At 42.2% G+C, this 26368-nt stretch overlaps 2 protein-coding genes and 1 long non-coding RNA gene across 4 annotated transcripts in view; all 3 read right to left on the bottom strand.

Annotated features, from left to right (window-relative positions):
- Window positions 1–13640, bottom strand: part of LOC121582594 (neural proliferation differentiation and control protein 1) — a 43474-nt gene extending 29834 nt beyond the window's left edge. The window contains exon 1 of the mRNA XM_041898509.2: window positions 13267–13640. Within this exon, the coding sequence (XP_041754443.1) occupies window positions 13267–13366 (100 nt within the window). The 5' untranslated portion in view covers window positions 13367–13640. The remainder of the gene's footprint in view (window positions 1–13266) is intronic.
- Window positions 13641–15119: 1479 nt separating this feature from the next.
- LOC121583340 lies at window positions 15120–18189 on the bottom strand. Its single transcript, XR_006003501.1, has 4 exons — window positions 18107–18189; window positions 15482–15617; window positions 15323–15388; window positions 15120–15229 (listed from the first exon to the last, which is right to left on the bottom strand). It is a non-coding gene; the product is annotated as an uncharacterized LOC121583340 (long non-coding RNA).
- Window positions 18190–18919: 730 nt separating this feature from the next.
- On the bottom strand, window positions 18920–23247 carry LOC123492652 (ER degradation-enhancing alpha-mannosidase-like protein 3; the record flags this gene model as incomplete). Of its 2 annotated transcripts, none has more annotated exon segments than XM_045225396.1 (5): window positions 18920–21207; window positions 21663–21860; window positions 22264–22429; window positions 22691–22864; window positions 23130–23247. In XM_045225396.1, coding segments are annotated over 5 exon segments (916 nt in total), but the record flags the coding sequence as incomplete, so codon positions are not given.
- Window positions 23248–26368: the final 3121 nt, after the last annotated feature.

Below are 26368 nucleotides of genomic sequence, written 5' to 3'. Positions count from 1 at the left end.
TGGCCTCCACAATCCCCCGACCTCAACCATATTGAGATGGCTTGAGATGAGTCGGACCGCAGAGTGAAGGAAAAGCAGCCAACAAGTGCTCAGCATGTGTGGGAACTCCTTCAAGACTGTTGGAAAAGCATTCCGGTTGAAGCTGGTTGAGAGAATGCCAAGAGTGTGCAAAGTTGTCATCAAGGCAAAGGGTGGCTATTTGAAGAATCTCAAATATAACATATATTTGATTTGTTTAACACTTTTTTGGTTACTACATGATTCCATATGTGTTATTTCATAGTTTTGATGTCTTCACTATTATTCTACAATGTAGAAAATAGTCAAAATAAAGAAGTCAACATGGGCCAGCATCCCTGTCCATGCCCCAATGAATTGAGGCTGTTCAGAGGGCAAAAGGGGGTGGGGGGGGGGGCTGATTTTGTATGTTTTCCCACTGACAAAGAAATTATCAGTCTATAATTTTAATGGTAGGTTTATTTGAACAGTGAGAGACAGAATAACAACAGGAAAATTAAGAAAAACACATGTCAAAAATGTTATAAATTGATATGCATTTTAAAGAGGGAAATAAGTATTTGACCCCCTCTCAATCAGAAAGATTTCTGGCTCCCAGGTGTCTTTTATACAGGTAACGAGCTGAGATTAGGAGCACACTCTTAAAGGGAGTGCTCCTAATCTCAGTTTGTTACCTGTATAAAAGACACCTGTCCACAGAAGCAATCAATCAATCAGATTCCAAACTCTCCACCATGGCCAAGACCAAAGAGCTGTCCAAGGATGTCAGGGACAAGTTTGTAGACCTACACAAGGTTGGAATGGGCTACAAGACCATCGCCAAGCAGCTTAGTGAGAAGGTGACAACAGTTGGTGCGATTATTCGCAAAAGGAAGAAACACAAAATAACCGTCAATCTCCCTCGGCCTGGAGCTCCATGCAAGATCTCACCTCGTGGAGTTGCAATGATCATGAGAACGGTGAGGAATCAGCCCAGAACTACACGGGAGGATCTTGTCAATGATCTCAAAGCAGCTGGGACCATAGTCACCAAGAAAACAATTGGTAACACACTACGCCGTGAAGGACTGAAATCCTGCAGCGCCCGCAAGGTCCCCCTGCTCAAGAAAGCACATATACAGGCCCATCTGAAGTTTGCCAATGAACATCTGAATGATTCAGAGGAGAACTAGGTGAAAGTGTTGTGGTCAGATGAGACCAAAATCGAGCTCTTTGGCATCAACTCAACTCGCCGTGTTTGGAGGAGGAGGAATGCTGCCTATGACCCCAAGAACACCATCCCCACCTTCAAACATGGAGGTGGAAACATTATGCTTTGGGGGTGTTTTTCTGCTAAGGGGACAGGACAACTTCACCGCATCAAAGGGACGATGGACAGGGCCATGTACCGTCAAATCTTGGGTGAGAACCTCCTTCCCTCAGCCAGGGCATTGAAAATGGGTCGTGGATGGGTATTCCAGCATGACAATGACCCAAAACACACAGCCAAGGCAACAAAAGGGGTGGCTCAAGAAGAAGCATATTAAGGTCCTGGAGTGGCCTAGCCAGTCTCCAGACCTTAATCCCATAGAAAATCTGTGGAGGGAGCTGAAGGTCCGAGTTGCCAAACGTCAGCCTCGAAACCTTAATGACTTGGAGATCTGCAAAGAGGAGTGGGACAAAATCCCTCCTGAGATGTGTGCAAACCTGGTGGCCAACTACAAGAAACGTCTGACCTCTGTGATTGCCAACAAGGGTTTTGCCACCAAGTACTAAGTCATGTTTTGCAGAGGAGTCAAATACTTATTTCCCTCATTAAAATGCAAATCAATTTATAACATTTTTGACATGCGTTTTTCTGGATTTTTTTGTTGTTATTCTGTCTCTCACTGTTCAAATAAACCTACCATTAAAATTATAGACTGATCATGTCTTTGTCAGTGGGTAAACGTACAAAATCAGCAGGGGATCAAATACTTTTTTCCCTCACTGTATCTGAAAGCATTGTTGTAATCATAATATCTGTTCTGCCTCTGTATGTTCTGTGGTGTAAGCATCATTAGCCTGCACTGTAGTTTTCCTTTTAAGTGGGAAGTTAATGTTGCACAGAAAATTGCAGCCCTAAAGACTGTGATCTTTAAGCTTTACTAACACACACACACAATCCAAGTGCATCTTCCCCAGCTGAAGCCCCACCTCTTTGCTGTGGGTAATTTTTTTAGTTAACCTTTATTTAACTAGGCAAGTCAGTTAAGAACAAATTCTTATTTATAATGACGGCCTACCCCCGCCAATTGTGCGCCGCCCTATGGGACTCCCAATCATGGCCGGATTGTGATACAGCCTGGAATCGAACAAGGGTCTGTAGTGACGCCTCTAGCGCTGAGATGCAGTGCCTTAGACCGCTGCGCCATTCAGGAGTCATAATGGTAGTGAATTAAGAGATAAGTGCATCATCAGCCCAAGGTACCACAGCATAAAGCAATTAAAGGAGAATAGTCTGAATCACACCTAAGGCACTTCATTAAACCGGCGACAGAAGAGGTGGGTGGAAAGAAATAATGGTGAGATAAAGAGAGGAAGGAGAGGCTTAATACAGAAGAGCTCATACAAAATTATTGCTACAGCATCACTACTGAGGCATGTGTGGTGACACTGACAGTATGGCTACATAGGGTTCTAGTCTAAAGAAGTGCACTATGTAAGGAAATAGGATGCCATTTGGGATGCACTATGTCTATAGGGTCTTCTTGACACCATCACTATCATCACTGTGAGACAGTGTTATACACACTTTCCCTTTTTGTCTTCATTTTGTCGATCACCACAAACACAACGTGATTACAGAAGGACAACAAATCATAGGAGGTCAGGTTAAGTCACCTCACCATGCCTCCCACACCACTCACTAATTAGGAAACATGCTGATCTCCACGAGAGAGGGGAGGATGAAGAGAGAGAGAGAGACAGAGAGCTCCTCCTGAGAGAGAGAGCGAGAGCGAGAGCGAGAGAGAGAGAACCATTAGGTCAATCGGTCAGGTGGGACCAGAGAGGTGTAAATACAGTTATGTAACGCCAGAACAAGTTGATGTGAGACATGAAAAATGACTATTCTAGCCATCTGCTTCCTGCCAGGCTGTGCAATCATAAACAGTTCCAAGAAGGGCAGATCAGCAAACAGTGCCATGGCATGTGTACCACAGACATTGATGTGGCAATGTTTACCTTTTATTGAATTAAGGTGGCATCATCAGAAGTCATGAGAAAAGCTGGCAAATGGCACCAATCAATGCCTAGGAGGAGTGGAGTGGGGTGAGCCTCCTACACAATTACATTTTAGTCATTAAGCAGACGCTCTTATCCAGATGAAGTGAGACAACCACATACTGTATCACAATCATAGTAGCACATTCTCCTAAAAAAATAATCTATCAGCAAAGTCAGTGCTAGTAAGAAAGGGAGTCTACACGGACACGCTTGGTGCCCAAAGTTGATGACGTACGCATGTTGCGCAGTGAGAGTTGAGTGGGGATGAACGGATTCGGTTCAGTCAGTCATCCTAATGAGCCCTCCCCAGCTTACTATACTGAACAAAAATATAAACGCAACATGTAAAGTGTTGGACCCACGTTTCATGAGCGATGCCACGCACAAAAAGCATATTTCTCTCAAATGTTGTGCACACATTTGTTTACATCCCTGTTAGTGAGCATTTCTCCTTTGCCAAGATAATCCATCCACCTGACAGGTGTGGCATATCAAGAAGCTGAAACGGTCGATGTCCGCACCCCTGTGGAAATCTAATTAGCATAATAAAAACATCCCCATAGAAATCTATCAGTTTAAGTTCGAGATCAGTTATTTTGCATACGATGCGTCTCAATCCACTGCATCAGCCTATGTAACACTTCCGCATCTGCGGTGAAAGGTGACAGAGCTACAGCGGTGTTTGTCAGACCATGAGACATCCCGAAAATCGGTCTTCTCACGGTTTGGCCTAGAAAACTATTATGAGCACTCTATAGAAAGATGAGACTCTCACGAACAAGATGGTCTCCGTTTTGCTCTACGACCCCCACAAGCATCTTGGGACTGTAGCGTCTGAACAGTTTGGGCTACACACTAATATGACCCCTCTGTGTAAAGGTGAGACTCTCATGAACACGTACATGTCAGGCCTCACAAGCCTCGTCTGAAGGTCCCCCGGTACCAGTTGAAAAAATGTATAGAACTACAGTTTATATGGAGACAGACACTCCAGAACAAACTTTCTTTCGATTTTTTTGGGGGAACCATCTGTTGTTCCATCTGTTATTATTGTATGGGCTAATAGCAGTAAGGCCAAACATTTTTTTTATACTTCAAGGCGTCTTAAAATTCAAAATCAAACAGCAAAATGATCCTTTGTATGATCTTCTTAAAACAATCCCCCCCGACTTAGACAGGGCTTAGACTTATGGGTTGCATGATCACTACACAGGTGCACCATGTGCTGGGTACAATTAAAGGCCACTCTAAAATGAGCAGTTTTGTCACACAACTGAATGCCACAGATGTCTCAAGTTTTGAGGGATAGGGCAATTGGCATGCGAACTGCAGGAATGTCCACCAGAGCTGTTGTTCATTTCTCTACCATATGCCGCCTCCAACTTCGTTTTAGAGAATTTGGCAGTACGTCCAACCGGCCTCACAACCGCAGACCCCGTGTAGCCACACCAGCCCAGGACCTCCAAATCCGGTTTCTTCACCTGGATGGTCTGATACGAGCCACCCGGACAGCTGATGAAACTGTGGGTTTGCCCAACCGAATAATTTCTGTACAAACTGTCAGAAACTGTCTCAGGGAAGCTCATCTGCGTGCTCGTCGTCCTCACCAGGGTCTTGACCTGACTGCAGTTTGGTGTCGTAACCAACTTCAGTGGGCAAACGCTCCCATTCGATGGCCAATGGCATGCTGGAGAAGTGTGCTCTTCACGGATGGATCCCGGTTTCAACTGTACTAGGCAGATGGCAGACAGTGCGTATGGATGTTTGCTGATGTCAACATTGTGAACAGAGTGCCCCCATGGTGGTGGTTGGGTTATGGTATGGGCAGGCATAAGCTAAGGACATTGTCGTGCCATTCATCCACCGCCATCACCTCATGTTTCAGCATGATAATGCATAGCCCCATGTCGCAAGGATCTGTATACAATTCCTGAAAGCTGAAAATGTCCCAGTTCTTCCATGGCCTGCATACTCACCAGACAAGTCACCCATTTAGCATGTTTGGGATGCTCTGGACCAACGTGTACGACAGCATGTTCCAGTTCCCACCAATATCCAGCAACTTCGCACAGCCATTGAAGAGGAGTGGGACAACATTCCACAGGCCACAATCAACAGTCTGATCAGCTCTATACAAAGGAGATGTGTCACGCTGCAAGAGGCAAATGGTGGTCACTCAGTCAAATCTTTGAAATTGTTGCATGTTGCGTTTATATTTTTGTTCAGTGTAGTTTATGCTTGTGTCTAGAAACTTCAGCGAGAATTTGAATCTTGTCTGTCGAAGTTGGGAGTGTTCAGAATCATTCAATTTTTATCAGAAAGCAATAAATGTGCTCTAGCTGTCACCCTGGCCTGATATTAGCTATACTATCTAGCTACTTCCCTCTAAGTTACTGCAGGACAGCAGTTTTAACTAGTGCCATGCTGCTGTTGTTGCCAGTTAGCCAGCATAAACTAGCTCTCTAGCTGGGGGGCTCATCAGGACGACTGACAGAACCGAATCCATTCGTTTCTACTCGACTCTCAGCTGCGCGACATACGTCTTCAATTTGGGCACCAGGGGTGTCCGTATATAGCCTCTCCCAGTAAGAAATGTCCAGAACTCTATGGGCCCTGGTCAAAAGTATTGCACTATACAGGGACCCATTTCGGACACACTGTAACTGTACTTTCCCCCCAACCTGGTCTCAGAGCACTTTGTATTATTCTGTACTTAAACCCCCCCCCCCCCCACACCACACTGGTAGAGTATAGAGTGGTGCAGTGGGGTGAGAGGGGGTGCAGGAAGCTGAAAGGGCAGGAGGGTTATACGGTCCCATTATGTGGACTTCCTGTCTCTAGTTAAACAGGAACTGAGCCATGCACTCCAAGTCAAGTGGCTGCAGCCAGCAGCATCATGACGGACTGAAGAGACCTTTGAAGTGGATATGATTACGTCTGTTTCAGACAGTCTCTTGGATACATACTGTATATGAAGTTGTCACTTCAATATTTTACACAGCAAGGACAATCAAGTAATTGATCGCAGCCTAATTTAAAATGATCAAGAAAATATAGATAGCCCATGAGTTATCTAACTATAACAAACAGCCAGTACTCAAGAGTATTATTTATTTGGTTTTATTCTATAACAATGGTCATGTCACAAAGACATGTTTCAACCACAAAGACATAAAAAATGCTAAGAAATAGAACATAAGAACTACCCACATAAAAAACACTACAGTAAATACTACAATATACTACAGTAAAGTCTGCAAAAACTCTACAGTAAATACTATAGTATATAAATATAGTAATACTATAGTATTTATACCCTTGTATACTATAGTATTTTTTCATGTGGGTAGGCCTAACTGTATTTGATAAAGCTGATCGTCTTCACGCATTATAGTTCTGGAAGGCCGGATAATTTCTCTTGGTTTACTGGGGGTTTTCAAAACTCAGTGCAAGAAAGTCCCTATCAGACCAAGCTGTTCCTATTCTCATGATACAGGTTCAGTCTGGTGATTCAACCATGACCCTGAAAAGGCCTGATAAGAGTCTGCCGCAATGGCACTTTCTTGTTAAGTCCTTCAAATGTGTCAAAGAGGCAAAGATTGCCCTTGAGGCTCACACAGCACCTGTTTAAATACGTTTACAGTGCAAGCACTCACACACAAAACCTCACAACTTAGACAGACATAATTACAGTCACTGTGTGGGGGAGACACGGCTAAAAACGACAATAAAGTGAATTCAGACAAGTGAAAGAATTTGTTCCTGAATAATGGCCTTTTCACAATTTCTCAGTATTATTCCAACCTCATAGTGTGGAAATATATATACTGCAAAACACAGGGAAATCAAGTTTTTGACTGCACTGGGCCTTTAAATCTCAAATACACTACAAGTTTTAAATTTCCTGCATGTCTCGCTCGCTCTCTCTCTCAGAGGACAGTCAAATGAGCAGAAACCCTACAGCACAATATAGACAGCATTGAATTAAGATGCAGTGGGTTGAGTCTGGTTACATTTCTCTGTATCAATATTAGGCATCCCATTGCCAGCTACACTAATGTTTTCCCCTGGGCTGGCTGGGAGAAACTGGCTTGTCTCGTCTGAGGATTCAGAGTTGCCATGGCAACAAGTCCCTGCCTGACAAATTGTGTTGTGAAAAAAAACTTCCTTTCTTCCTCCTTGCCCCTTAGACCGATCAAACAACATTTGCTCAGGAGGATTGCAATCAGGAAAAGGAATCAAGGAAAACAGATTGATAATAACTCCTTTCTGGTTGTTACTTAACAGATTTTGAAAGCATTTGTTTTCTTTTTCTAAGGAATCTTTCTGAGAGCAACACCCTCCACTGTATAGGCCATTTCCATTTCTCTCTGCATCTATAGACCTGTACTACATGCCCTTATAGTATACCTAATCTCAAAAAAGTAGGACATTTCTAGCTCACATTTGGCCAGGTTAAAAATTACCAATGAGTTCAAGCTTATAATTGAAACATTGCATCATATTGAAGCACTTACAATTGCAGAATACAGATGTAGGATCTTAATTTCATCACCCTGTTGCAGGAAAACTTTACTGGCCATTTAGTGTAAGAGCTGAAATTTCAGCCTGTTTTAGTGGGATGGAGTTTTGGCCTGCCTGGTGACATCACCTGGTGGTAAATTAGTTAATAGACCAATAAGAAAGAGTTCCAAACCTCTCTGCCAATAACAGTTATTAACTCAGACCACTCCCAGACAGTCCTAGAAAATTATTGTTTGAGACATTGCTCTTTGCTAAGAAGCTATTTTTGTTTCTTTATGACAATTTTAATTGAACAAAATCACAGTAATGTACTTCATTGTGACCCAGAAATTATTTGATATTGAGATTTAAAAAACAGCTGCATTGGACCTTTAAAAAGGCTTCTGAGCTTTGCAATTTCCACTTTGAAATTTCAGACTTGATTTTCCCTTATGAAAAATGTATCAACCCCTACATAATAATTCACATTTCCTGTTGCTGCAGGATTATTTTCCTGCTGTAGCAAACTGGCTCAAGTTAAGATCCTACATCTGTAGTTTCCTAACCATCTCTCTGAGGTCCGTAGTCAGCCATTATAGGTTTGCTGCCAGCTGCCACGTGGGTTCAAAACCAGGATTTGTGTAATTTCACTGCCAGGTTCCTCATTCCAGCTTTTTACTGTAATCACATATTCTTCTGACCCCTCCTGAACCTGTAACTGATCTCAGAGCAGTTTATAACAGCATGTGGGCACTTATAGTCCCTGTAGGGAGTACACATAACTGAATCTTATACAGGTCAAAGCCCCAAGATGCACTTTTTTTTTTAAACGGACATGGATAAGAGACCTGAAGAAGAGGAGTACATTATTGTCCATGTTCCTTTCCGAAATGTGTCTTATTTGCTTTCAAGCCAACCTCCCGAGACACACACAGATACACCCGAGGGGTTGGAAGCCAGGGTCAGCCACAGCGCAGGAGCCCTGGAGAAGATTGCATTGTCCATACTGTTCTAAAATACTCTCTTAAATATCTATCTAGGTTTCCATCCAACTGGGAACAGATTTTCATGTGGAAATTCTAAAATAAGCATGAAAAAAAAAATGCAAATTTTCCCACCAGAGGTGTGTTTCCATCAAACTGACTTTTTGTGGGTAAAATGCTGTGCGTGATGACGTAGTGCACATCAAATTGATTCTTGACCTCTGTGACCTAAGCTAAAGTTAGGCCCGATTATCAATAACCAGACAAAGTTTATGAAACTGTTTATGAGAGGCACATGTATTTATTGAATATAATGTGGGATTAGGGATGTATTTCGATATCTTGATTGTTGATCACCTGCAAATGAGAGGAGACATGTATGAGAGTTGGTGGTCGCATGCAGTCAATGGGTTTGTGAGCGCGAAACCGGTTGTTGTGCATCCCTCAGTGTATAACTTTATGCTCATGTATTATGATTAGGAAGTACAACTGTGATGTAATCATGTTTGAAGATTAAATCATGAGTGTTAAGATTAAATGTAGATGCTTACCTTGTTATCCTCATTTATTGAAGAAGGTTCTGTCTATTTCCTGGTCTGAGAATTGACAGGCAAAAGGGGCGCGGTCGAGCGCATAGTTAATGATTGGTACGGGTAATGTGGTAATAGCTTATCCCTGGGGACGTACATGTTTATATCCCAGGTTGTATGAAGCAGCTTTATTGATATGTGTGCTGGTATGAAAACATATACTGTATGTTGTATTGAATTTCCTGCATTGATCATGTTAATTGATCATGATGTGATATGGTTCTTCCTATTGGCTGATACATTGTGGGGATGTGTATTTAAACCCTGTCATTTTTATTGTTTGGGACAGGACAGGGAACTGGTTGGCATGCTGCTGTGTTACAATATATTTGGAGCCTTTTTTTTTTTTTTAAGCGCTCTATTTGGTTCAGTTTGTATTCCTGTTGCAACATCCAGTTTGTTATTTTCTTATGTAAATAGTTGTACAGATCGCCGGCTATACTCACTTTTGCTAATTAAAGCTTCACTCGGGGCAAGAAAAGTAAAGAACTGCTGTTGCCGCCTCACTGTTAAAATCCAACCTCATGGTCAAACTCACAGCCTTAAAGGAGAATTTTGCTTTTTTCAACCAAATCTATATTTTTTATGTAAATGGCATGTTACAGACACTTTTTTTGCAATTTCACTTGTTTTTGAGAAACTTACCCCAACCAGCAAGTCACTTCCTCAGCCTTGTTGTGCAGTACGGAGGCTCTGAAAAAACATTAATAAATGCTCCAGAAACATCCAAATACGTCCTTTTAGAAACGGAAAAGCTCTCAGTATAGTGATGCAGATCTTTAGATATTGTACACATGAAATTGTGTCATCCTGAACATTATCCGCAACGTTATATTCAATTTTTCGAGTGATACCTCTCCGTCCATTCAGAGGCTACACAGAGAATGGAACAGCTGGACAGGGGAAACGTCTCGAGTCGCACAAAATATAATATAACGTTGCGGATAAAGTTTGGAATGACAATGTCATGTGTACAACATCTAAAGACCTGCATCACTATACTGAGAGCTTTTTCTTTTCTAAAAGAACGTATTTGGGTGTTTTTGGAACATTTGTTCATGTTTTTTCCGAGCCCCCATATTGCACAACCAGGATGAGGACGTTTATTTTTATTTTTTATTTAACCTTTATTTTGACAGGGAAGTCATACTGAGACTAGGGTCTCTTTTAAAGATGATCCCTGCATAAATACATAAAACACATACAATATACAAAACATATTAAGAAAAATACATTTATCAACATAGAGGTATCCAATCATTAATCTGAACTGACCAAGGGGGACCAGAACATCTCATTTCAGAGAGCTCTGTAAGTTGTTCTACATAAAGGGCACAAAAAAACTTAAAGCAGCTTTACACAACTGTGTGGAGACCGAAGGGGCCTCCAGTGTTATCCAAGCCTGGTTGGGGTAAGTTTGGTTGGGGTAAGTTTTTAAAAAAACAAGTGAAATCGTAAAAAAAAGTGTCTGGACCCTTCTATAACATGCCATTTACATCAAAAATAGAGATTTGGTTGTAAAAAAGCTACATTCTCCTTTAAGTTTCCATGTACCGAATAAAAAGCAGAAGTTTAATGTGTTTCCATCGCATTTTCAACTCTACCGATGGTTTTGTAACAAAAACTGTTGCGATAAATAGCAAACTTGCAATATCATTTTAATTTGATAATTGCCAGCCAAGCGTCAATCATCATGTCACCAGCATTCAAATAAAACCCTCAATATTTATAGAAATGTTGCATCAAGCTCATCACCGTCCATCACTTAACCACCATGGTTCATCATAACTTATTTAATCTGCCTATAAACGCCGAATGCTTTTCCACGTAGTGGTAGTACAATGTATAGCATATCATGACGTGACTCCAAGTTTACTTCGACATGATGGTTTATTATATAAATATTTGAACATAAAGGAGTTTCCACTGCAATTGTCGCATAATTAATTTTACCGACACAAAAAGATCCCACCATGTCGAATGAACAACTTGTCTGTTGACATTTCTGAAATTGTACCAACACTTCATGTTTCCATCAAACCTGACTTTACACGCATACAACCTGTGAATAGAAACATGGTTAGAGAGAAAGGTGCCTCAAAATCTGGACAGCATCTGGGTCACAAAAGTGTGTGTGTGTGCGTGCATGTTATTTGTGACTAGCAATAACAGTTAAACTAATCTCTCCATCTAACACAAGCAAGCCCCCAGGCGACTGATCACTGAATAGTGACAAGATTGCCAGAGAACCACACAAAGGCACTGCCTTTGCAATGACAAACCTGACATTTTAAAATAAAACACTGATGACAACAGGGAGAATCAGCTAAAAGTAGGGCCTGAGAGAGAAGATGCTTATTATGTGGTGTTGTTCATCAACAGAAGCCAGTTGAATAAGACAGCCGGCATGTTTACAGTGGAGAGGCTCTCAGAACACAACAGTGGTGCCAATGCAAATGCAGGTTGATTTATATGATGCATTTCTATCCCTGGCTTTAATGCTCTTTGACAGTTCTCGGCTTACATAACATGAACTGTCCCTGTTAGCAATTCAACAGCCTGCTTATAGTCACTCAGGATGATGATACATCCATAACAAAACCTATGGTAAACATTGTCCGAATGCCTGAAGCCTTACTCTGAAGCTTCAACAAACAGTACAGGCCAACATACAGGAGGTCTGTGTACACATGTATTGTAGAGAAATACATTGAACACATAGAGGTCCACCATTTTGGGATTATACTGTATAAGTTGGAGTAGAGTTACACTATACTGAAGAGTGTATGAGTGTGTTTGAGTAATCGTGTGGAACAGCTTGAGTGTGTAAGATTTAAAGAGTGAATGTATGCCACTGCTAATGGAGGGATGTGTGTGAGTAGTCAGTGAGATAATGATAATGTGTGTGTGTGTGTGTGTGTCCAGCAAGATAAAGAGATTGTGTGTGTTAGTGTCCAGCTTTTGTCTTGCAAATAGAGCCTCAGTGTGGATAGCTCTCTCATCACCAATCAGTCAGCCAGTACCGCTCATCATCAGCACCAGATATCAACACACAGCGGGGACAGCCTCGTCAGACAATATTCATTATCCAATTCATCCTTTTCAACCCAATCTGTTTCTTATAAAAAGGTGATTTACTTTATTTCAGTAAAATAAGGCCTACATGTTCAATATTTTAATGGAAATTACAATTAAATTCCATTTATTAAATATGTTTGATTAGATTTACTAAATTAAGTGTTTTTCCCCCAATTACAATCAGCAATATTGGCTAAGACTACACAATGATTTACTTAAAATGTATAAATAGTTATTATATGAATGACAACACATAACAAATAATATAGACCACATCCATTTGCTAGGGAATAAACTGTATAATAAGGTCCCTGTGCAACTGTAGGGCTGAAACGCATTGAGTAACTTCAATTATGAGGAAGGGAATTCGTGGGGAATTCTTGAAAATGATTTTTTCTCGTTCCCTTTTCTTAGTTTGCGCAGAGGCATTACTAGACTTAGTAAACCAGACTAAAAGTACACGGTTGTCTTGGTAGAGCAGCAGCACCCTGTTGCATATCAGATGTCACAACTCAGTGAAGCAAAATGTCACCGTCACGCACTAAGTAGTAAAGCACAGTGAGCGTTAAACACAATTAATTGATTCAACTCACAATTAGAAATAAACATTTACATTTCAGTGCCCTTCGGACAATTTTCTCCCTAAAAAGATGGGCCAAATAATGTAATGTTTTCAATGTTAAGTTTGCTGTTGTTTTTCAATTGGATGCAGGCTGTTTTGAAAATCTGAAGACATTAATAGGGCATAGGCTAATCGTCATCATTTTATACGGGACAAAACAAAATATAATACTGCCTTTTTTTCTCAAATCCGTTTAACTTGTCATATAATTAAATTATACGCTTACCTGGCATGCTGGCACTGACAGTGGCGAGAATGAAACATAGGAGAACCCCGGGCAGGAGCGAGGCCCGGGGTTGTCGTTCGATCCGCTTAGAAAGCAGCATCCCTGACAGGGCTTCTTTACGAAAAGAAAGCCAGACACGGGGACATGGGGTTTGTCATCATTCCCCCACTCGATTTCCGAATCTGTGCCAAGTGGTTTCCGTGACAAATAATGCACCGATACCGAGCGAGGTCCTACAATGCTTGTGGACAGTCCGGTTCACGGTCTCTGAGCCACTTTACATTAATCCGTGGCAATGCTAAAGATAGCGGTGCGCTCGTTGAAATATGGGGAGGCGGGGAATTCAACAGAGGCGAGATTAGATGGAGAGGCGCGGGTGAACCGTGGAGGTAGGCTACGTCAAATCTTGGTTTCGGCGTCATGACGCAGTTAGAAAACAGGTTTGGGCTCTTTGACAGACAGCGTAGGCAGGTAGGCAAAAGCCAGGTGTGTGTCTTGTGTAGCCTATATGGTGTGTCCAAAGACGGTGTATTCCTTTGTCTCTAGTTTGACCACTATCAGCCACACAAAAACGTAAGCTAACACATTTTTTCCTTTATGTTTCACCTCCGTAAATTATATGCCCTGGGAACCAGATATACCGTAAAGTATGAGGAAATAGCCAGTGTTATAAGGGGGGAAAGCTTTACAAAGCTTCCTGATGCATATTTGTTGGTAAGATATGCAATGGAAAGTCCATACTTTACTGTATATGTAGGCCTAAGCAGCTCCTTTGAGTTTCCGCTATTACCATGGTATTACCCCTTTATTTAATAAGTCAATTAAAGTGCTACCACAATATCAATATAACCCAAACTGGTTATTTTCTGAGAAAATAACTTAGTTAACAATACCCTATTTTGTGCTATAAAGGTGTTGCCCTAAGTACCAGAAAGCAAGCACAGCATCAGTGCATGTTAGTGTCAACATCAGTGAGGAAGGTGACTTCTGTCTCATAAGGATCTCCCGAGTGGCGCAGTGGTCTAAGGCACTAGAGATCCTGGTTCGAATCCAGGCTCTGTCGTAGCCAGCCGGGACCGGGAGACCCATGGGCCGGCCGGGACCGGGAGACCCATTGGCCTAGCGTCGTCCAGGGTAGGGGAGGGAATGGCCGGCAGGGGATGTAGCTCAGTTGGTAGAGCATGGCGTTTGTGGGTTCGATTACCACGGGGGGCTAGTATGAAAAAAATTAAAATAATGTATGCTCTGGATAAGAGCGTCTGCTAAATGACTAAAATGTAAAATAAGGGTCTAGAGTTCCACTGTCAGGGCTGATACAGCTGAATAGCTTTACTTCAGCCAGCCATACATACAGAGCCAGCCATACATACATTTCTATAGCTGTATGGCTCATAGGGTGTGATAATCATTACCAAAACACTACAAGAACCCCTCTCCCATGGCTACTTATGACGCCCAAAGTGTTTTCTGATACAGGGGTGGTTTCCCGGACACAGATTATGCCTCGACTAAAATAATTTTCGATGGCGATTCTCCATTGAGCTTGCTTTTTAGTCCAGGACTAGGTTTAACCTGTGTCTGGGAAACTGCCCCATACACTCTTAGAAAAAAAGGTGCTCTAGAACCAAAAAGGGTTCTTCGGCTGTCTCCATAGGAGAACCCTTTGAAGAACCACTTTTGGTTCTAGGTAGAACTCTTTCCACAGAGGGTTCTACATGGAAACCAAAATAGTTATATCTGTTACCAAAAAGGGTTATACCTGTAACCAAAAACGGTTCTCCAATGGGACAGCCATATAACTCTTTTGGAACCCTTTTTTCTATAGCATAGAGTGAGTAGTGGCCTACCTCATGGCTTGGAGGACTGTTCTGCTGTTTCTGTGCTCTCTTCTTAGTAGGGTTCCTCTGGGAGTGACGGGAATGCTCAGACTGGGCTGAAAACATTTTGGCACTCGGGAAGACCACTGAGAAAACAGAAAAAGGTGATGGACTGGAGACAATGTGTGTATCTCACAATAGTCTAAAGTGGCTTATTTTCTTCAACTCCTTCTCTTCACCTGCACTGATGTGAAGGAGTAAATTGCAGAAGCAGATGTTTTCACATATCGTGTGTTTTCAGATCACTGCAGGTGAAGGAGAGGACAGAGAAGAGGAAGTCACTTCTAATTCCAATTCAAAATTCAGCTGTTTGGAGATTAGTCAAATTGAAAGCTCACATTTGATGGAGTGCTTTTTCTTTGAGGTGAGGGGTTTGGAGTGGCCCAGACTGGGCAAGGAGAATTAGTGGGTCTGGGGGGACATCTGTGATCGTGGGAGAGGGCGCAGCCTGCTGACCAGTGTAGGGAACATAAGCTGCAATACAGATGTTATAACTGATGTATTAGTAAAACCATCACCAGAGTTTACATAACCTGAACCCAGGGGCAGACGTAACATAGTAAACATAAATCCGGGACACTCCAATTAATATATGTTACGTTTTGAATGGTATGTATTAATTTGTATGATATGTTACGAATTGCAATTTTTTGTGACTAATGTTAGCTAGGCTAGGAGTTAGAGGTTAAGGTTAGGGTTAATGTTAGCTAACATACTAAGTAGTTGCAAAGTAGCTAAAAAGTTGTAAGTATTTGCAAAATTCCTAATTTTCTAAAACGCTGAAGTTGTCCATGATGAGAGTCAAACACGCAACCTTTGGGTTGCTAGACGTTCACGTTATACGCCCACCCATCCAACCATGGGTTGCTAGATGTTAGAGGTTAAGGTTAGGGTTAATGTTAGCTAACATACTAAGTAGTTGCAAAGTAGCTAAAAAGTTGTAAGTATTTGCAAAGTTCCTAATTTTCTAAAACGCTGAAGTTGTCCATGATGAGATTCGAACATGCAACCTTTGGGTTGCTAGACGTTCACGTTATACGCCCACCCATCCAACCATGGGTTGCTAGATGTTCGCGTTTACGCCCACCCATCCATCCAACCACCCCACTTTTGCCTTAAGTAACCTTCTGTCTTACAGTGGGGAAAAAAAGTATTTAGTCAGCCACCAATTGTGCAAGTTCTCCCACTTAAAAATATGAGAGAGGCCTGTCATTTTCATCAAAGGTACACGTCAACTATGACAGACAAAATGAGGAAAAAAAATCCAGAAAATCACATTGTAGGATTTTTAATGAATTTATTTGCAAATTATGGTGGAAAATAAGTATTTGGTCAATAACAAAAGTTTCTCAATACTTTGCTATATACCCTTTGTTGGCAATGACACAGGTCAAACGTTTTCTGTAAGTCTTCACAAGGTTTTCACACACTGTTGCTGGTATTTTGGCCCATTCCTCCATGCAGATCTCCTCTAGAGCAGTGATGTTTTGGGGCTGTCGCTGGGCAACACAGACTTTCAACTCCCTCCAAAGATTTTCTATGGGGTTGAGATCTGGAGACTGGCTAGGCCACTCCAGGACCTTGAAATGCTTCTTACGAAGCCACTCCTTTGTTGCCCGGGCGGTGTGTTTGGGATCATTGTCATGCTGAAAGACCCAGCCACGTTTCATCTTCAATGCCCTTGCTGATGGAAGGAGGTTTTCACTCAAAATCTCACGATACATGGCCCCATTCATTCTTTCCTTTACACGGATCAGTCGTCCTGGTCCCTTTGCAGAAAAACAGCCCCAAAGCATGATGTTTCCACCCCCCATGCTTCACAGTAGGTATGGTGTTCTTTGGATGCAACTCAGTATTCTTTGTCCTCCAAACACGACGAGTTGAGTTTTTACCAAAAAGTTCTATTTTGGTTTCATCTGACCATATGACATTCTCCCAATCCTCTTCTGGATCATCCAAATGCACTCTAGCAAACTTCAGACGGGCCTGGACATGTACTGGCTTAAGCAGGGGGACACGTCTGGCACTGCAGGATTTGAGTCCCTGGCGGCGTAGTGTGTTACTGATGGTAGGCTTTGTTACTTTGGTCCCAGCTCTCTGCAGGTCATTCACTAGGTCCCCCGTGTGGTTCTGGGATTTTTGCTCACCGTTCTTGTGATCATTTTGACCCCACGGGGTGAGATCTTGCGTGGAGCCCCAGATCGAGGGAGATTATCAGTGGTCTTGTATGTCTTCCATTTCCTAATAATTGCTCCCACAGTTGATTTCTTCAAACCAAGCTGCTTACCTATTGCAGATTCAGTCTTCCCAGCCTGGTGCAGGTCTACAATTTTGTTTCTGGTGTCCTTTGACAGCTCTTTGGTCTTGGCCATAGTGGAGTTTGGAGTGTGACTGTTTGAGGTTGTGGACAGGTGTCTTTTATACTGATAACAAGTTCAAACAGGTGCCTCTTAAAGAAGAAGTTACAGGTCTGTGAGAGCCAGAAATCTTGCTTGTTTGTAGGTGACCAAATACTTATTTTCCACCATAATTTGCAAATAAATTCATAAAAAATCCTACAACGTGATTTTCTGGATTTTTTTCTCTCAATTTGTCTGTCATAGTTGACGTGTACCTATGATGAAAATTACAGGCCTCTCTCATCTTTTTAAGTGGGAGAACTTGCACAATTGGTGGCTGACTAAATACTTTTTTTCCCCACTGTATGTAATCATACCAAACATAACATATCATACTAATTTGAGTGTCTGGGACATTTACTATGTTACGTCTAGTCTATGAGACCAGGCTGGTTTACAAGGTTTCAAATATGATCAGAGGCAATACAAATACCATACTCCTCTTTTTTGGTGCAGTCATTTAGATAGGAAATAATGTTGCATACCAAATAAAGCAATTGTTATATAATCCTAACACTAATAGGTTGGTAATAAATCAAAGATAACACTAGGGAATTTTTGTACCTTATGTCCAGTGTCCTTTGGTGTGACCAGGTCTGTATACTGGGCCTGGCTATAAGCCTGTGGCTTGTCACCACTCTCCCCTGAAAGGAAAGGATTTTATCAGTCTCCAAACCTCACAATAAAGCAGTAATACAAGTAGGCTACTGAACTTAATGAAAAATCGACCTGTATCCTGGCTCATTGAGAACTGTCTCAAGCTACGAAGCACGCCGTCTTGTAATTTACTCCTGAAAGCAACATCTATGGTTAGAGTAAACCTTAATCTGTAAACTGTGTTTTTGTTCTGCATATGGAAAGGTGAGATGATATTGCTTGCATCCCAAATGGCACCCTAATAGCCTAGTGCAGTACTGTTGATCAGAGCCTTAGGAGCCTTGGTAAAAGTAGAGCACAAAATAGAGGATAGCGTGTGATTTGGGACACAAATTGTTGTGTGTCATGGTCACCTAGGGGTCTCAGTAGAGGGCTTCAAATTTGGTGACTTTCATCCAAAAATCCATGTCCTAGTGTGGTTGAATCCCCACAAACAATTAGTGGTGGTTGTCGCCATGAACAGAAATGACAATCATTGATGTCATCCTGGAATGGAATGTGTGTTACATCACTAAGACCTTGGTTACAGACATAGAAACATAATTAATTACATTCTAATTCTATGGTTACAGAGAGACATTATTAGTTCATAAAGCATTCCATTAACTAGACAACCTACCTAGATACCTCTTTATAAGAAATGTAATCATTTTAAAACATCCACATTTTAATATTTGGTTAAGGAATGTGACTACACAAATGAGTCACAAAAAACAGAGATCATAATTCTTAAATTTATTGACAAGATCAGGTTGCTTCAGCTCTCAAATAATCTTCTCAAAAGACAAAGTACATTAGAATCTGATACTGTGTTATCAGCAATAATCACTTTGGCACTTTTGGGAGCTTCAGCTATTCCTATCATATCAACATTTCCAAAAGGCAAATAATATTTGCAGAATAAATACCTAAAAAGACAACTTATGTTTAATGTCTCATGGCCCTTTCCTCTCTGAGTGGACAGTAATGGTCATATATGTATACAGGTTGACTGAAATACACAAGTATATAGGTGGCCATGTTGGAATAAGATTTCAAATTAAGTGAGCAGCAAAAATGACAGGACTACTGCACTAATGTTAACTGTAATTGGAATATAACCCACTTTTACACCTTAAAATTATATATTACACATAAAACTCATGCAAAAATTATTCAACATCTGGCAGATCAAATTGAGACTCAGGAATGAATGATAAAATACACAGATGTGAGTGACTGCATCTGATCATACAAATAGAAACATTATGGCTGCTGCATCTTAACTGTTCTTGGTACACACACACACACTCATGCCCAGGTAATCTCATACTGCGAAAAGAAAGATGAATGGAAAGAGAAAAAGAAGAGAAAACAATGGAACAGTCTGATGTTCTTACACTGTCCACACACAAACAATCATACAAAGGCTGTTTACAATGAGAAGACACCAAACAGACAAAACACAGACAGACCGTGTGTTTGGTGTGCTGTGAGCTGCTTGGGAAGCAGTCCCTGGGTGTATCCCCACCATGACATTAGCTCTAGTAGGAAGATGCCCATGTGCCAAAGTGCATGGCATTATAAGACTCTGGTGGCACAGGGGCAGTGTTGAAGACAGGAAGAGTACCAACCTAGAGCTAAAACCATCCGAGAAAGAAGAGGCAGTGGAGTTAACTTAAAAAGGTAGACTCAGTCTTTTAAAGTTGCAACGAGCAGGTCTACAGATATTAAGTACAATGCAAGACTTTCTTCTCACACAGTATCTGCATATGTGCACGGGTGCGCTTCTCGCTGCTACAATATGATAGCTACGAGACCAAAACAGCAGAGAAGTTTAGTTTGGCGCTTAAACGGTCTTAGTTGTGACGGAATTCGTCCAGATATTATGTTTACTTCGTGCATCGCTGAGTCTACCTTTAATAATAACCAACTGACATTTGAAAAATGAAATACGCATCACTAAGGTCGATACAAGGTTTTGATTCGGTAGTGTAGTAATGATCACACACACATTCAAGTATTTTTAACTCTTAAATTCCCCTGATTTACCAGTACAAAATAAGACTGAAGTCATTAGTTCACCCAAACTGGCCCCTTATCCTTTGTCTAAAAGCATTATAGTTTGTGATTCTTGTGAGTGATAACGCATCCCTTCAAAACAGCACTACTAGCCACAATGGGTAAATGAACACACATCACTATTGACAGGACACCATCTTGGTACAGGGGACAGTAAAGAAATCCCCACGTCATTGCTGCAGCTCAACACAATCTAGCCTACAGTACAGACTGAAACACAAGGCTTCAGACAAAGGTGCCCTACATCAACCTAATATCCCCTCAGCTATTTCTCTGAAATGTGCACATCATCAATTCTCTCTTACAAGCATCTGACTAAATCTATGTCATCACCACAATACAACTGGTGATGAGGCTACAGTAGCAAGGTAAGACTAACAAGCTATGTTTGTGTAGCACTACCCCTGCCCAATGTCCATCCCTTCCTATACATTAATACCTACTGCAGTTCCAATAATTATTAACTATACGAGAAGGGAGAGTGAGTGAGTCAGTGGGATTGACTGTCACGCTAAGCTCCCCTCTTGGTTAAAACGATCAGTTCAGTCCAGTCCAGAGCGTGTGGCAAGGCAGTGAGGGCTCTCTCTTGGCACAGCAACATGCCTCTAGACTGACCAGGGATCAGTGCTGGGGAGCCCAGGCCCTGTGGTCAGTGGGAGGGGGTTGAGGAACCTGACTGTCCTGAGATCAGGGGTCTGTATTGGGGTCGTTGGGGCTGTGGAAGGGAGGCGAGGCAGCAGTTTGTCCGTAAGAACATGGTACATGATCGCCACCAGCTGTTAAGCAGCTGTCTCCTTGCTGTCTGTACTCCTCTTCCTCCAACACCACCTCTCCCTTCTCCAGGACAAACTTCAGGGTGGGGCCTCTGGCCTCCCCCTCCTCTAGCTCCCCCTCTTCTGCCAGGCGGAACTTGATGTTCATCTTCCCCAGGGGCTTGTCTGCTTTGTCTGGAGAGTAGTGATCAGGAGGGAGACAGAGAGAGAAAGGAAGACAGGGGGACAGAGGGAGAGACAGTAAGTGTCAAACATGTAATCTGTTACACCTCAAACATCTAGCATTTAAGTTAGAATGTTTTTTTTTCTTCATTGAACCCAAACAACCGATACTAAAGTTCAGAATTAAACGTGAGTGAGGCTTTTGGGCTGTTTGACCTTTGCTAAATTTAGAACTCTTCCCCCTCATAATGAACCCCCATAGCCAGGCCACCTCTTTTTAAATATTGTTTTAAAATGTTGATTACATTTTATGCTTTATTTAGACTGTTGGCAACAGACGGGGGGGACAGGCAAGTAGGAGAACAGCAGGACGTATAGATGCGGTAATTGAACCCTGGTCTCCGGCAGGGAGCATTATATGTGACTGACCGCTAGACCACATGCTTTGCACAGACCCCCTCTCTTACCTGCTCTCTTACCTAGCTGTCGCTCTTTGGGCAGCATCAGTACATCTACGTTGCTGTGATCCTCCAAAGCAGAGGTGAGCAGCGCCCCCTCCTGGCTGAACAGGAAAACCAGAGGGATGGTGATGTCAGCCGTGGACCCTCCATCTCCCACCATCTGGAACAGGGGCGTCGCTGCACTGTTACTCCCCTCCCGGTGGTCTAGGAGGGACGGGGAAACAAGGGAAATTTAGTTTTGTAGGGAAGGCTTGTGAGTGACATGAATCAAAGAGGAATGCCATATCAATCAAAGCCCGTTTGAGGACTAACTGATCTTAGAGGGGTAAAACACAGAACTAATGTAAACTCACAAAAATGAGTGATGGTACCCCAATATCTACCATTTGGGTTCTTCACTACAAGTAAGTAGTGCACTGTAACAATGCAGACCAATATGGCCTTCTCAAACTAGGTTAGGCCCCACTAAGCTCTTTCCCTAAGCTCCTGACTCTTACAGCAGAGTAACAGGCTGTGTCCTGCTATTATGGTCTGTGAGTGGGTGTAATATGAGAGAGAGAGAGAGAGAGAGAGGCAGAATTGGTGTGTGTTTGTCTTTTTCCCTCACCTATGAAGATGACTCCGATAGCCCCAGCCTCCTGTAGCCTGCGGGCCTTGGCAGCAAACATGCAGTCGCCACGCAGTGCCAGGGCAATGTGCCCACTCAGCTCCTCAGCATTCTCTATGGGCCCACATGCTGTGTAGGGAGAGGTCTTCACGATGCTGCCCTTCACCTGGGAGAGGAACAGGGTGTGTGTGTGAGAGTGAGAGAAGGGAGGAGAGATTCCTGTAAATACTCCATACAGTAGTGACAAATGCAGAAGTCCAAAGAGCTCCAGAAATATCAAAAACGAATACTGACATGGGTAAATATTTCATTTGAGTCTTTGGGTGATACATTTAAGGGGACTAAGAGGTGCATGCCCGTCTTTTATCAATATTCTGAGTGACATAGAAAGCAAATACAAATAAATGCAAGATTCAAGAAAGCTCACCCCATGCTCCTGCTTGATAAGGTCCATTCCAAACTTGGCTGGTCCAGCAGTCAGGACTGTTCTACCCAGAAATGGGGGGGATATGAGCTGAACGATGAGGGGTACTACTTCCTCCTCTGGGGTCTGGGTCACCTCTGCCACCAGTTTCACCCTGTAAACACCTTTATGTGCCTCCTTAAAAGAAAGACATTGGTGACATTAATTACACAGAAGCATGAGAGAGACAGGGTAATGTTGCCCTGCTAAGCAATAGAGAAAATAGAGTGCTAGGCCACATCCCAAATTGCACCCTATTCCCTATATAGTGCACTACTTCTGACCATGGCCCATAGGGCTCTGGTCACAAGTAGTGCACTATATAGGAAAAAGGGTGTCATTTGGGATGCACCCCTAGAGGCAATAGAGTGCTATAGATAAAAAAGCTGCTCAATCATCTTACCCCATGTGTCTCTGTTGCCCCAGCCACAGCCTCATTCAGTGGGGTGAGGGAGATGCCCATGCTCCTCAGAAACTCCACTGGCTCCATACCGTGGTCGTGAAGCGGCAGCTCGATGCCCCTGCAAACACACACATTCATCATCAGATAGGGAGTTTGATTAAGCTGAACTCGGGTACACCCCGGGCGAAAGCGGTGAGGGAGGCCCTTCTCAAATCGAATAGTAATCTCCGCCGCCTGGTCATATCGTCAACAAGAAAGCATGGTGCAATGCTCAGAAACACACAAAATGTATATATGTGTTACAATTTTCAAACTAGTTTTCCTCAAGAAGGCAGATAAAGCACATGTTTTTATCAGGGGAGCATGTGAAAACTTGGAATCCTTAGTCATTACTCCACGTTAGGATTGGATAGGTTACTTTCTAAATGTAATCCGTTAGTTACTAGTTACCTGTCCAAAATTGTCATCAGTAACGTAACTTTTGGATTACCCAAACTCTAACGTAATCTGATTACTTTCAGTTACTCTTAGATTACTTTACCTTTAAAAAGGAAAGACTCACCCATTTTGAACATTATTTTATTTTTATTAATCTCTGAGCGATGTTCTATCGATTCCCGCGGTCATTACTGTGTATCTGAGCTATTGCCGTTCAAGAAGGGAGACATTTGGCTGGTATGACGTCGCCAAAGATATTTATAACTAACCGAAGATAGTTAATCTGTGTCGTTTATAGTGGGAGAAAATGAAGCATAGTGGGCAGAACAAGGAAGGTGGGCAGGCAAAGCCAAGCACGAGCTAGCGAGATACTATTGGCGCGTTGTAGAATGTATTTGCATATTTCCGTTAGGGAACGCCTCCTCTGTGAAGTGCGCGTGAAGGACATATATAAAGAGTTTAAATAGCTGGCCATTAATTATGTTTCATTTGACTATATGTGTTGGTTATGTAGGCTTCTTCTAACCCATTGCTTTCTACTACAGATAGCCTAATCATATTATCTCTTTACATTAAAAACAAAAGTCTGTCAGATTTCCAGTCATTCCAATCAATTTAATATCCCTTGATCTTCAAAAACAGGACTTGGAAATATAGATTTCCCAAATTGTTTTACCTGAGAATAACCCAACTACTAAGGATTTATTAGCCTACTCTGTTGTTTATGATTTTGTTGTCATGGAGGATTGATTGGGCTCATTGCTTAGAGTTGAAGAAAAAAAATGCTGCTCTCATGGAATGGCATGCTTTGCGCACTACAGGAAAGTGCTATTTGCATGTGAAAATGTAATGCCATATGCGGCATTTGCTATAGGCCTTTTGTTGACTTTTTTTGGGGTGACACTTTCATATCTCGATCATTTGCAGCCGTTTAAATCTATCAAAAGTGTGTGAGTTTGAGCACATGCCCATTAGGTCTATGGATGATTTTTCTTTTTAACAGCAGGAATTAGATTGAGCAATTAAAGTCCCACCCTTCTTAAATTAAACACGTTTTTGACACTATGGACTGGAGCACAATATACCAAGGAGGAGTTTGAAACGGAGGAAATCCGGAAACTTTTATTCAATAGGCTGCGAACCGCACTATGAAGCTGTTGCAAGAGTGCATTTTTCACTGGCTGTCCACTGGTTGCAAAAACAATGATTGATACAGTGGGGGAAAAAAGTATTTAGTCAGCCACCAATTGTGCAAGTTCTCCCACTTAAAAAGATGAGAGAGGCCTGTAATTTTCATCATAGGTACACGTCAACTATGACAGACAAAATGAGGGAAAAAAATCCAGAAAATCACATTGTAGGATTTTTAATGAATTTATTTGCAAATTATGGTGGAAAATAAGTATTTGGTCAATAACAAAAGTTTCTCAATACTTTGTTATATACCCGTTGTTGGCAATGACACAGGTCAAACGTTTTCTGTAAGTCTTCACAAGGTTTTCACACACTGTTGCTGGTATTTTGGCCCATTCCTCCATGTAGATCTCCTCTAGAGCAGTGATGTTTTGGGGCTGTCACTGGGCAACACAGACTTTCAACTCCCTCCAAAGATTTTCTATGGGGTTGAGATCTGGAGACTGGCTAGGCCACTCCAGGACCTTGAAATGCTTCTTACGAAGCCACTCCTTCGTTGCCCGGGCGGTGTGTTTGGGATCATTGTCATGCTGAAAGACCCAGCCACGTTTCATCTTCAATGCTCTTGCTGATGGAAGGAGGTTTTCACTCAAAATCTCACGATACATGGCCCCATTCATTCTTTCATTACACGGATCAGTCGTCCTGGTCCCTTTGCAGAAAAACAGCCCCAAAGCATGATGTTTCCACCCCCATGCTTCACAGTAGGTATGGTGTTCTTTGGATGCAACTCAGCATTCTTTGTCCTCCAAACACAACGAGTTGAGTTTTTACCAAAAAGTTATATTTTGGTTTCATCTGACCATATGACATTCTCCCAATTCTCTTCTGGATCATCCAAATGCACTCTAGCAAACTTCAGACAGGCCTGGACATGTACTGGCTTAAGCAGGGTTTGAGCACTGCAGGATTTGTCTGGCACTGCAGGATTTGAGTCCCTGGCGGCGTAGTGTGTTACTGATGGTAGGCTTTGTTACTTTGGTCCCAGCTCTCTGCAGGTCATTCACTAGGTCCCCCCGTGTGGTTCTGGGATTTTTGCTCACCGTTCTTGTGATCATTTTGACCCCACGGGGTGAGATCTTGCGTGGAGCCCCAGATCGAGGGAGATTATCAGTGGTCTTGTATGTCTTCCATTTCCTAATAATTGCTCCCACAGTTGATTTCTTCAAACCAAGCTGCTTACCTATTGCAGATTCAGTCTTCCCAGCCTGGTGCAGGTCTACAATTTTGTTTCTAGTGTCCTTTGACAGCTCTTTGGTCTTGGCCATAGTGGAGTTTGGAGTGTGACTGTTTGAGGTTGTGGACAGGTGTATTTTATACTGATAACAAGTTCAAACAGGTGCCATTAATACAGGTAACGAGTGGAGGACAGAGGAGCCTCTTAAAGAAGAAGTTACAGGTCTGTGAGAGCCAGAAATCCTGCTTGTTTGTAGGTGACCAAATACTTATTTTCCACCATAATTTGCAGATAAATTCATTAAAAATCCTACAATGTGATTTTCTGGATTTTTTTCCCTCAATTTGTCTGTCATAGTTGACGTGTACCTATGATGAAAATTACAGGCCTCTCTCATATTTTTTAAGTGGGAGAACTTGCACAATTGGTG

Source organism: Coregonus clupeaformis, chromosome 15 (genome assembly GCF_020615455.1).
Source record: "Coregonus clupeaformis isolate EN_2021a chromosome 15, ASM2061545v1, whole genome shotgun sequence".
Classification (NCBI taxonomy): domain Eukaryota; kingdom Metazoa; phylum Chordata; class Actinopteri; order Salmoniformes; family Salmonidae; genus Coregonus; species Coregonus clupeaformis.
Note: the sequence above shows the minus strand (reverse complement) of the source record. Positions and strands in the feature narration are given on the sequence as shown.